Genomic DNA, 12,602 nt, shown 5'->3' with positions numbered 1-12,602 from the left:
TCCATCCCCTATATCCCCTCTCCTCTCTCTCTCCTCCATCCCTATATCCCCTCTCCTCTCTCTCTCCTCCATCCCTATACCCCCCTCTCCTCCATCCCTATACCCCCCTCTCCTCTCTCTCTCCTCCATCCCTATATCCCCCTCTCCTCTCTCTCTCCTTCATCCCTATATCCCCCTCTTCTCTCTCTCTCCTCCATCCCTATATCCCCCTCTCCCCTCTCTCTCTCTTCATCCCTATATCCCCCTCTCCTCTCTCTCTCCTCCAATCCCTATATCCCCCTCTTCTCTCTCTCTCCTCCATCCCTATATCCCCCTCTTCTCTCTCTCGCCTCCATCCCTATATCCCCCCTCTCCTCTCTCTCTCCTCCATCCCTATATCCCCCTCTCCTCTCTCTCTCTCTCTCTCTCTCCATCCATATATCCCCCTCTACTTGTCCCATGCCTATAGCAGTGCTGTAGTGAATAGTCTAGTCATGTTTGTTTGTGTGTTTGTGTGTGTGAATAGACTCTGTTTGCACCTCCATTGTGTGTTCAATCCAGCAGATAAAGCTCAATGAAATACTATTTGAAATGGCTCAGACAATGATCTGAGGAACACAAAAGACATGCAATATCACCTGTCTGTGTCATTGGGGCTCGGTGTGGGTGTGTGAGGGGACGGGTGTGTGGGGGTGGTGAGACGTGTGTGTGTGTGTATTTGCTGTGGCAGCGATAGCTCTGCTCATCAGGCATGGTGAGTGTGTGTGTGTGTATGTGTGTGTGTGTGAGCGTGTGTTCCCCCCAAGCACCACGAGAGCTCATTACAGAGGCCTCAGCGTTGTGGCCCGCAGAGCGTGGCGGCACATCCCCAAAATATGCTCATTTCCAAAATAACAACCCCAAACCACCCACCCGCATTAATAATGGAGGGGTAGATAGACAAACGACTTTAAACAGCACCACAAACAATATCAGAGAGAAAAGACTGAGGACATCGGGGTTCTAACTGCTGGTATAGTGGTCTCACCATACTGCTGGTATAGAGGTCTCACCATACTGCTGGTATAGTGGTCTCACCATACTGCTGGTATAGTGGTCTCACCATACTGCTGGTATAGTGGTCTCACCATACTGCTGGTATAGTGGTCTCACCATACTGCTGGTATAGCGGTCTCACCATACTGCTGGTATAGAGGTCTCACCATACTGCTGGTATAGTGGTCTCACCATACTGCTGGTATAGTGGTCTCACCATACTGCTGGTATAGTGGTCTCACCATACTGCTGGTATAGTGGTCTCACCATACTGCTGGTATAGTGGTCTCACCATACTGCTGGTATAGTGGTCTCACCATACTGCTGGTATAGTGGTCTCACCATACTGCTGGTATAGTGGTCTCACCATACTGCTGGTATAGCGGTCTCACCATACTGCTGGTATAGTGGTCTCACCATACTGCTGGTATAGTGGTCTCACCATACTGCTGGTATAGTGGTCTCACCATACTGCTGGTATAGCGGTCTCACCATACTGCTGGTATAGTGGCATACTGCTGGTATAGTGGTCTCACCATACTGCTGGTATAGTGGTCTCACCATACTGCTGGTATAGTGGTCTCACCATACTGCTGGTATAGTGGCATACTGCTGGTATAGTGGTCTCACCATACTGCTGGTATAGTGGTCTCACCATACTGCTGGTATAGGGGTCTCACCATACTGCTGGTATAGTGGTCTCACCATACTGCTGGTATAGTGGCATACTGCTGGTATAGTGGTCTCACCATACTGCTGGTATAGGGGTCTCACCATACTGCTGGTATAGTGGCATACTGCTGGTATAGTGGTCTCACCATACTGCTGGTATAGTGGTCTCACCATACTGCTGGTATAGGGGTCTCACCATACTGCTGGTATAGTGGTCTCACCATACTGCTGGTATAGTGGCATACTGCTGGTATAGTGGTCTCACCATACTGCTGGTATAGCGGTCTCACCATACTGCTGGTATAGTGGTCTCACCATACTGCTGGTATAGTGGTCTCACCATACTGCTGGTATAGTGGTCTCACCATACTGCTGGTATAGTGGTCTCACCATACTGCTGGTATAGTGGTCTCACCATACTGCTGGTATAGGGGTCTCACCATACTGCTGGTATAGGGGTCTCACCATACTGCTGGTGGTCTCACCATACTGCTGGTATAGCGGTCTCACCATACTGCTGGTATAGTGGTCTCACCATACTGCTGGTGGTCTCACCATACTGCTGGTATAGCGGTCTCACCATACTGCTGGTATAGTGGTCTCACCATACTGCTGGTATAGTGGTCTCACCATACTGCTGGTATAGCGGTCTCACCATACTGCTGGTATAGTGGTCTCACCATACTGCTGGTATAGTGGTCTCACCATACTGCTGGTGGTCTCACCATACTGCTGGTATAGCGGTCTCACCATACTGCTGGTATAGTGGTCTCACCATACTGCTGGTATAGCGGTCTCACCATACTGCTGGTATAGTGGTCTCACCATACTGCTGGTATAGCGGTCTCACCATACTGCTGGTATAGTGGTCTCACCATACTGCTGGTATAGTGGTCTCACCATACTGCTGGTATAGCGGTCTCACCATACTGCTGGTATAGTGGTCTCACCATACTGCTGGTATAGTGGTCTCACCATACTGCTGGTATAGTGGTCTCACCATACTGCTGGTATAGTGGTCTCACCATACTGCTGGTATAGTGGTCTCACCATACTGCTGGTATAGGGGTCTCACCATACTGCTGGTATAGGGGTCTCACCATACTGCTGGTGGTCTCACCATACTGCTGGTATAGCGGTCTCACCATACTGCTGGTATAGTGGTCTCACCATACTGCTGGTGGTCTCACCATACTGCTGGTATAGTGGTCTCACCATACTGCTGGTGGTCTCACCATACTGCTGGTATAGTGGTCTCACCATACTGCTGGTATAGTACATTACCAAAAGTATGTGGACACCTGGTTGTCGAACATCTCATTCTAAAATCATGGGCATTAATATAGAGTTGGTTCCCCCTTTGCTCTATAACAGCCTCCACTCTTCTGGGAAGGCTTTCCACTAGATGTTGGAACATTGCTGCGGGGACTTGCTTCCATTCAGCCACAAGAGCATTAGTGAGGTCGGGCACTGATGTTGGGCAATTAGGCCTGGCTCGCGGTCGTTGTTCCAATTCATCCCAAAGGTGTTCGATGGGGTTGAAGTCAGGGCTCTGTGCAAGCCACTCCAATTCTTCCACACTGATCTCGACAAACCATTTCTGTATGGACCTCGCTTTGTGCACAGGGGCATTGTCATGCTGAAACAGGCAAGGGCCTTCCCCAAACTGTTGCCACAAAGTGGTAAGCACAGAACCATCTAGAATGTCATTGTATGCGGTAGCGTTAAGATTAGGGACCTAGCCTGACCATGAAAAACAGCCCCAGACCATTATTCCTCCTCCACCCAACTGTACAGTTGGCACTATGCATTGGGGCAGGTAGCGTTCTCCTGGCATCCGCCAAACTCAGATTCGTCCATCAGACTTCCAGATGGTGAAGCGTGATTCATCACTTCAGAGATCGCGTTTCCACTGATCTTAGGCTTGTGTGCAGCTGTTCAGCCATGGAAACCCATTTCATGAAACTCCCGACGAACAGTTCTTGTGCTGACGTTGCTTCCAGAGGCAGTTTGGAACTCAGTAGTGAGTGTTGCAACCGAGGACAGAAGATATTTATGCACTATGCGCTTCAGCACACGGCGGTCCCGTTCTGTGAGCTTGTGTGGCCTACCACTTCACGGCTGAGCCGTTGTTGCTCCTAGACGTTTCCACTTCACAATAACAGCACTTACAGTTGACCAGGGCAGCTCTAGCAGGGCAGAAATTTGACGAACTGACTTGTTGGAAAGGTGGCATCCTATGACGGTGCCATGTTGAAAGTCACTGAGCTCTTCAGTAAGGCCATTCTACTGCCAGTGTTTGTCTATGGCGATTGCATGGCTGTGTGCTCGATTTTATACACCTGTCAGCAACGGGTGTGGCTGAAATAGCCGAATCCACTAATTTGGAGGGGTGTCCACATACTTTTGTATATATAGTGTATGTGTGTGCAGTGTGTGTGTACTGTACCTTGAATTGTGATGGAGAGAGTTTCTCCAGTCGGTGGCTGGTGTCAGGTGATCCCTGGTTCTTCCTGTTCAGATAGACAACACACACCTGACTCTTCTCCAGGAACGACAGCAGCAGCAGCCTATCACTGAGCACAGCTGGGGATGACATCACACACAAAGGGTAAAGGTCAAGGTCTTAGACGGTGTGGTGCGTGTGACCTGAAGGGTCTGGATAGGAACAAGCAGTGTAATAGTGGAGCTTCCACCTCCCTCCCTTCCCTTCCCTCCCTCCCTCCCTTCCCTCCTTCCCTCCTTCCCTCCCTCCCTCCCTCCCTCACATTCCTCACTCCCTCCCTCCCTCCCTCCCTCCCCTCCCTCCCTCCCTCCCTCCCTCCCTCCCTCCCTTCCTTCCTTCCTTCCCTCCCTCCCTCCCTCCCTCCCTCCCTCCCTCCCTCCCTCCCTCCCTCCCTCCCTTCCCTCCCTCCCTCACTCCCTCCCAAACATTGAATAGTTAGGACAGCGTTTCCCAAACTCCCCAAAGGGGCGCATGTTTACCTTTCTTCCCTAGCAATACACAGCAGATTCAGTCAATTAAAGCTTGATGATGAGTTGATAATTTGAATCAACTATGTAGTGCTAGGGCAAAAAACTAAATGCACACCACTTGTGGTCCCCAGGACCGAGTTTGAGAAACTCTGAGGTGGACCAAGGGGAAGGGGTAGGAAGTGAATTGGGACCAGCTGTGATACACTACGTTTTCACCCCGGCCTATGATCTACAGTAGCACTACGATCCATGTTGACATATTTAATGATGGAACTAAGCAGCCATAGAATCATTTTCTAAAAGTCTCTGGTTTTTAAGCTCTCACTTCATCCCAATTGCAATGAGGAGCTGTGATTGCATCACACAGCGCAGTAGATTACACATATTTTACACCATCAAAGTATTACCGGCTGCTATTTGGCAGACAGAGGCCAAACGGCACATATGCCTCACAGTTAACCCAACATACACCACACACACCACACATAGTAAACCCCCATTGCACATATGTCAACATGTTGCTCAGAAGCTGGTGTGTGTGTGTCAACATATTTCTCATTCAGTCAGTCAATGGAATAGCATTAAGTGGATTTTAAGGGGTCTGTTTACCCCTGCCCCTAATCCCCCCACATCAGCCACCTGGTCTCAAGTGGTCCAACCAACGCCCCCGGTCAATCCTCAATCCCAATCCTTAATTTGGGATTTTGTTGTTGATCGGATTAAATATAATCTAATAATCCCGTTTATAGACACTCTAGTCAGATCAATACCAAACGGACCATTTTAACTTGTTTATGAGTCATCTATAGTTGTGTCCTTAACAGCACCCTATTCCCTATATTGGACTACTTTTGACCAGGGTCCAGAGGGAATAGGTTGCCATTTTGGAAAAATCCCTTTGCGTAATCTATTAGAAATACACTTTATACATGACTTTGTTTAGGGAAAGTTAAGGCGATCATTGATGGTGGTATTTTATAATCATTGACATGTAGGACTATTAGTATTAATATAAGTACCAGATAAAGCTTAGTCTTTAATACAGGACATATTATTGGGCATAGGGTTCCAGATACACATACTCAACTGACCTGATTTGAAATGGTATTTTTCTCTCATATTCCGAGGTGATATTTGACGACTTCTCCCTCTCGGAATGCGTGTATATTAATTATTCATTTTCACGCAACCAAAGCGTGTGTCAGAAGCATAATTATACACACTCAGACACAAACATAGCACAAGCCATTGCTAATTGCTGTGTAGGTTACTAAATCTAGTGTGTGTGTGTGTGTGTGTGTGTGTGTGTGTGTGTGTATCAGAACAGTACATGTCATTTTTTCTTCTCCCCACCATTTAATTGGTTTAATAAACAGATACATTTTAAGGAGAGGGGGTTTAACTGCAAATCAGGGTTTGCAGAGCTTGGTGAATGGAGTTTAGTTTAGCAGGATCAAGTGCAATTTCATCCCCTACTAGTCTCAAAGGGCCCACAGGCTACTGATCTGGAGAGGATGAGAAGGAGGAGAGGAGGAGAGGAGGAGAGGAGGAGAGGAGGAGAGGAGAGGGGAGGAGGAGAGGGAGGAGAGGGGAGGAGGAGAGGAGGAGAGGGAAGAGAGGAGGAGAGGGAAGAGAGGAGGAGAGGGAGGAGAGGGGAGGAGGAGAGGAGGGAGGAGAGGAGGGAGGAGAGGAGAGGGAGGAGAGGGGAGGAGGAGAGGAGGGAGGAGAGGAGGAGAGGGGAGGAGGAGAGGGGAGGAGGAGAGGGAAGAGAGGAGGAGAGGGGGGAGCGCAAGGGAGAGGAGGGGATGGGAGAAGAGTAGGAGAGAGGAAGGAGAGGAGAGGAGGAGAGAGGAGGAGAGGAGAGAAGGAGCAGAACGGAGGAGGAAATGAAAATAGAGGGAGGAGGGATGGAGAGGAGAGGAGAGGTAAGGGATATAGAGGTGAGGGATGGAGAGGGAGGTGAGGGATGGAGAGGTGAGGAGAGGAGAGGTGAGGGATGGAGAGGAGAGGAGAGGTGAGGGATGGAGAGGTGAGGGATGGAGAGGTGAGGATAGAGAGGTGAGGATGGAGAGGTGAGGGATGGATAGGTGAGAATGGAGAGATGAGGGATGGAGAGGTGAGGGATGGAGAGGTGAGGGATGGAGAGGAGAGGAGAGGTGAGGGATGTAGAGGTGAGGGATGGAGAGTAGAGGAGAGGTGAGGGATGGAGAGGTGAGGGATGGAGAGGAGAGGTGAGGGATGGAGAGGTGAGGAGAGGAGAGGTGAGGGATGGAGAGGTGAGGAGAGGTGAGGGATGGAGAGGTGAGGAGAGGTGAGGGATGGAGAGGTGAGGGATGGAGAGGAGAGGAGAGGAGAGGTGGGGGATGGAGAGGTGAGGAGAGGAGAGGTGAGGGATGGAGAGGTGAGGAGAGGTGAGGGATGGAGAGGTGAGGAGAGGTGAGGGATGGAGAGGTGAGGTATGGAGAGGTGAGGGATGGATAGGTGAGGGATGGAGATATGAAGGATGGAGAGGGTGAGGGATGGAGAGATGAAGGATGGAGAGGTGAGGGATGGAGAGGTGAGGGATGGAGAGATGAAGGATGGAGAGGTGAGGGATGGAGAGATGAGGGATTGAGAGGTGAGGGATGGAGAGATAGAAGCGTTAAAATAGTAGAGCAGAGAAAAGCAGAAAGTACAGTAGGAGTCACTGTCTGTAGTCACTGTCTGTAGTCACTGTCTGAAGTCACTGTCTGAAGTCACTGTCTGTAGTCACTGTCTGACGTCACTGTCTGACGTCACCGTCTGACGTCACCGTCTGAAGTCACCGTCTGAAGTCACCGTCTGACGTCACCGTCTGACGTCACCGTCTGACGTCACTGTCTGACGTCACTGTCTGAAGTCACTGTCTGAAGTCACTGTCTGACGTCACTGTCTGACGTCACTGTCTGACGTCACTGTCTGACGTCACTGTCTGACGTCACTGTCTGTAGTCACTGTCTGTAGTCACTGTCTGTAGTCACTGTCTGAAGTCACTGTCTGAAGTCATTGTCTGTAGTCACTGTCTGTAGTCACTGTCTGTAGTCACTGTCTGACGTCACTGTCTGTAGTCACTGTCTGTAGTCACTGTCTGAAGGGGCCTAAGGGACACAGTTATTCACAGTAACTATATCTCCCTTAAATGAGAAGGAGGAGTGGCCAGTGTAGGACAGTACAGGTCTGTTTGTCTGTCCGCCACAGGATAATTGAACACTGACAGATGTGCGAGCCCCCCCCCTACTCCTCCCTTACACACACCGCCCCTCCCCGGAACCCACCATCAATTACTCTGGTAATTACTGCCTCTGAGGCTTTCAATGGAGCTCAGCGGGAGGTGTTTATGTGTGTGTGTGTATGTGTGTGTGTGTGTGTGTGTGTGTGCATGTCTGTGTGTGTGTGTGTGTGTGTGTGTGTGTGTGTGTGTGTGTGTGTGTGTGTGTGTGTGTGTGTGTGTGTGTGTGTGTGTGCGTGCGTGCGTGCGTGAGTGCGCGTATAAGGGTGTGTGAGTGTTCTAGGTACAGAGTGGCTTTATCAGGTGTCAGGAGACCGGGGACGGAAGCAGAGCCAATGTTATGAACAAATCATTGATAGAAAAAAGACATGGGCTGTGTCCCAAAGGCACCCTACCTCCCCTATGGGCACTGGTCAAAATTAGTGCACTATGCAGGAAATAGGATGCCAGTTGGCACACATCCATTATAAGACATAATTAGCAGGTTTGGGCCGGCGTTCCGTGTTCTGGCCCGGAGTGGGAATGGAGCAGTATTCCCAGGGGAATCCTGGGACGGTGGAAAAACAACTCTGGTCTCCTCTTAATGGAGACCCAGAACACACACACAGAAGGATTAACTGTCAATTAGCTACATAAAGCACCTGAATCATTCACCTGTGGCACCACCTGTCTGCGTGTGTGTTTGTGTTTACGTGAGTGTTGTATGTATGTGTGTGTTTGTGTGTGTGTGTTGTGTGAGTTGAGAATAGGTCATAGGATAACAGAAGGTAGGTCAGAGCTTCAGCACATTCTGTAGCAGGACAGAGGACATACACTACATGACCAAAAGTATGTGGACACCTGCTTGTCGAACATCTCATTCTAAAATCATGGGCATTAATATGGAGTTGGTCCCCCCTTTGCTGCTATAACAGCCTCCACTCTTCTGGGAAGGCTTTCCACTAGATGTTGGAACATTGCTGCTGGGACTTGGTCCATTCAGCCATAAGAGCATTAGTGAGGTCGGGCACTGATGTTGGGCGATTAGGCCTGGCTCGCGGTTGGCGTTCCAATTCATTCCAAAGGTGTTCGATGGGGTTGAGGTCAGGGCTCTGTGCAGGCCAGTCAAGTTCTTCCACACCGATCTCGACAAACCATTTCTGTATGGACCTCACTTTGTGCACGGGGGCATTGTCATGCTGAAACAGGAAAGGGCCTTCCCCAAACTGTTGCCACAAAGTTGGAAGCACAGAACCGTCTAGAATGTCATTGTATGCTGTAGCGTTACGATTTCCCTTCACTGGAACTAAGGGACCTAGCCTGAACCATGAAAAACAGCCCCAGACCATTATTCCTCCTCTACCAAACTTTACAGTTGGCACTATGCATTCGGGCAGGTAGCTTTCTCCTGGCATCCGCCAAACCCAGATTCGTCCGTCGGACTGCCAGATGGTGAAGCGTGATTCATTACTCCAGAATACGCTTGGCATTGTGCATGGTGATCTTAGGCCATGGCTGCTCGGCCATGGAAACCCATTTCATAAAGCTGCCGACGAACAGTTCTTGTGCTGACGTTGCCTCCAGAGGCAGTTTGGAACTCGGTAGCGAGTGTTGGAACCCAGGACAGACCATTTTTAAGCACTGTTGTTGCTCCTAGATGTTTCCACTTCACAATAACAGCCCTTACAGTTGTGGCTGTATAGCCAACTCCACTAATTTGAAGGGGTATACACATACTTTTGTATATATAGTGTAAGTTTTAAGTCTAAAAACATCTTACACTGATTTTTTAATGAGGAGTGTGTGTGTGTGTGTGTGTGTGTGTGTGTGTGTGTGTGTGTGCGCGCATGCAGTAACTCACCATCACTGACAGTGTCGGCAGGCAGACGACCCACGAGAGTCCGGTCCACACACACACGGTCCAGCTGGGGTCCGTTTAGGGTCAGGGTCACCAGCACCCCACTGCTCAGCATGAGCTAAGGAGACACACACATACACACAGAAACATGCACACACACGCACACATCAATGATAAATCTCCACCAACCGCCATCAAAGAGAAAGGAGCTAGGGAAATGGGCTAGGAGCTAGGGAAAGGAGCTAGGAGCTAGGGAAAGGAGCTAGGAGCTAGGGAAAGAGGGCTAGGAGCTAGGGAAAGAGGGCTAGGAGCTAGGGAAAGGGGGCTAGGAGCTAGGGAAATGGGCTAGGAGCTAGGGAAAGGAGCTAGGAGCTAGGGAAAGGGGGCTAGGAGCTAGGGAAAGGGGGCTAGGAGCTAGGGAAAGGGGGCTAGGAGCTAGGGAAAGGGGGCTAGGAGATAGGGAAAGAGGGCTAGGAGCTAGGGAAAGGGGGGTAGGAGATAGGGAAAGAGGGCTAGGAGCTAGGGAAAGAGGGCTGGGGTGTTGTGTTCTCTCTCCAGTGGGTCTCTAGCAGGGTAGAGGGGGTAGGGTGGTAGGGTGGAGGGGCTGGGGTGTTGGGTTCTCTCTCCAGTGGGTCTCTAGCAGGGTAGAGGGGGTAGGGTGGAGGGGCTGGGGTGTTGGGTTCTCTCTCCAGTGGGTCTCTAGCAGGGTAGAGAGGGTAGGGTGGCAGGGTGGAGGGGCTGGGGTGTTGGGTTCTCTCTCCAGTGGGTCTCTAGCAGGGTAGAGGGGGTAGGAGGGGCAGTTAGGGAGCGTCTGGTTCAGGTATTTGATTTCTGACTGACTGGCAAAGGAAGGTGCTCCTTGGACCTGACAAATAATATGTAGTCTACCCATGTCTGACTGTGTGTGTGTCAGAGAGAGAGAGAGAGAGAGAGAGAGAGAGAGAGAGAGAGAGAGAGAGAGAGAGAGAGAGAGAGACACAGAGAGAGAGACACAGAGAGAGAGACACAGAGAGAGAGACACAGAGAGAGAGACACAGAGAGAGAGAGAGAGAGAGAGAGAGAGAGAGACAGAGAGAGAGACAGAGACAGAGAGAGACACAGAGAGAGAGACACAGAGAGAGAGACAGAGAGAGAGAGAGAGACAGAGAGAGAGAGAGAGACAGAGAGAGACACGGAGAGAGAGACACAGAGAGAGAGACACAGAGAGAGAGACACAGAGAGAGAGACACAGAGAGAGAGACACAGAGAGAGAGAGAGAGAGAGAGAGAGAGAGAGAGAGAGAGAGAGACAGAGAGAGAGAGAGAGACAGAGACAGAGAGAGACACAGAGAGAGAGACACAGAGAGAGAGACACAGAGAGAGAGACACAGAGAGAGAGAGAGAGAGAGAGAGAGAGAGAGAGAGAGAGAGAGAGATAGAGAGAGAGAGTGTAAGGGGGTGTACCTGACAGCAATGCTTGCTCTTCCATCTGGAGTGAGCAACTGAGTTGGTCTGCAACAGCTCCTGAAACACACACAGTGTGAGTGAATAGGGGGAGCGAGAGAGACGAGAGACCGGGAAAGAGGATGCAGGTGAGCGAGCGAGCAAGTGAGTGTCTGTGTGTGTGTGTGTGCATGTGCCCTCCGTGTGTGAGTAAGGGTCAGTCATTCCAGGAGCATTCCAAACACAGCTGGGTGATCGGAGGGGAGGGAGGGGGGCCTAGATGTTTCTAGTTTCAGACAATGGTGGAGGGGTGGGGGTGAAAACAGGCACAGCCAGAGCCTAGCAAACAAAGATACGTCTGTAATGCTAGAAAGAAAATGGGGAGGAAGGAGGGATGGAGGAGGAGGGATGAGAAGGAGGGGAGGGCCCAAACCTGTAGGCCCCTGATCCCCTCAAATATCCCCCTCGATGACAGAGCAGGGAGCGAAAGAGAGGTGTTGAGAGAGAGATAGAAGCGAGGGAGTCAGTGAGAGAAAGAAAACAGAGAATGCCCCTATTTGTTAATCAATCGGCCATTTCAGAAAGGGAAAACTCCCAGCGTCCCTACCTCAAGCTTCTCAAGCGAATCACGGAGCTTCTCCGGACGACGGTTCCTGGGGGTCCACGAGTAGCCGCGAGCTACGAGACAAACGACAAGAGGGGATGAGGAAAAGAAAGTAGAGAACAACAGGAAGTTTGGTCAGGTGACTTCTATGGAAGGAGAGAGAGGAAGCGGTATTCCCAAACTCCCGTGGGAGCACACCGGACCGCAAAACCAACCAATGGGATAATCATGGAATTTAATTTCAAGAGGTCAAGGAATGATTGAAACCGATTGGAGAAATATATCATCACTAAATGTTTAGACGGGAGGTTAAAGGACAATAGGGTCACCTGGAATGGAGAAATGGAGAGCAGGGTATTAGTTTGCAGAATAAGTCCAGGTAGGGAATTAGGGAGGAGCAATGTGTCTGGGAATTAGAGTAGGAAACACCCTCTGTACTCTCACTTTATAGAGACGATCCTAGTGGATCTAGATGACTGTTGGTTTATAGAGACGATCCTAGTGGATCTAGATGACTGGTGGTTTATAGAGACGATCCTAGTGGATCTAGATGACTGGTGGTTTATAGAGACGATCCTAGTGGATCTAGATGACTGGTGGTTTATAGAGACGATCCTAGTGGATCTAGATGACTGGTGGTTTATAGAGACGATCCTAGTGGATCTAGATGACTGGTGGTTTATAGAGACGATCCTAGTGGATCTAGATGACTGGTGGTTTATAGAGACGATCCTAGTGGATCTAGATGACTGGTGGTTTATAGAGACGATCCTAGTGGATCTAGATGACTGGTGGTTTATAGAGACGATCCTAGTGGATCTAGATGACTGG

At 50.0% G+C, this 12,602-nt stretch overlaps 1 protein-coding gene across 1 annotated transcript in view; it reads right to left on the bottom strand.

The window, feature by feature from the left end:
* Positions 1-4,135: 4,135 nt before the first annotated feature.
* The window catches only part of LOC311115111 (WD repeat-containing and planar cell polarity effector protein fritz homolog), a gene marked incomplete at both ends in the record, with an annotated part of 15,420 nt that continues 6,953 nt past the window's right edge, over positions 4,136-12,602 (bottom strand). The window contains 4 exons of the mRNA XM_084190315.1: positions 4,136-4,272; positions 9,750-9,864; positions 11,189-11,248; positions 11,775-11,845. Of these exons, the coding sequence (XP_084046441.1) occupies positions 4,136-4,272; positions 9,750-9,864; positions 11,189-11,248; positions 11,775-11,845 (383 nt within the window). The remainder of the gene's footprint in view (positions 4,273-9,749; positions 9,865-11,188; positions 11,249-11,774; positions 11,846-12,602) is intronic.

The sequence above is a fragment of the Coregonus lavaretus genome, assembly GCF_964263955.1.
Source record: "Coregonus lavaretus genome assembly, contig: HAP1_SCAFFOLD_7088, whole genome shotgun sequence".
Taxonomy (NCBI): Eukaryota; Metazoa; Chordata; class Actinopteri; order Salmoniformes; family Salmonidae; genus Coregonus; species Coregonus lavaretus.
This window is presented reverse-complemented; position numbering and strand designations above follow the sequence as displayed.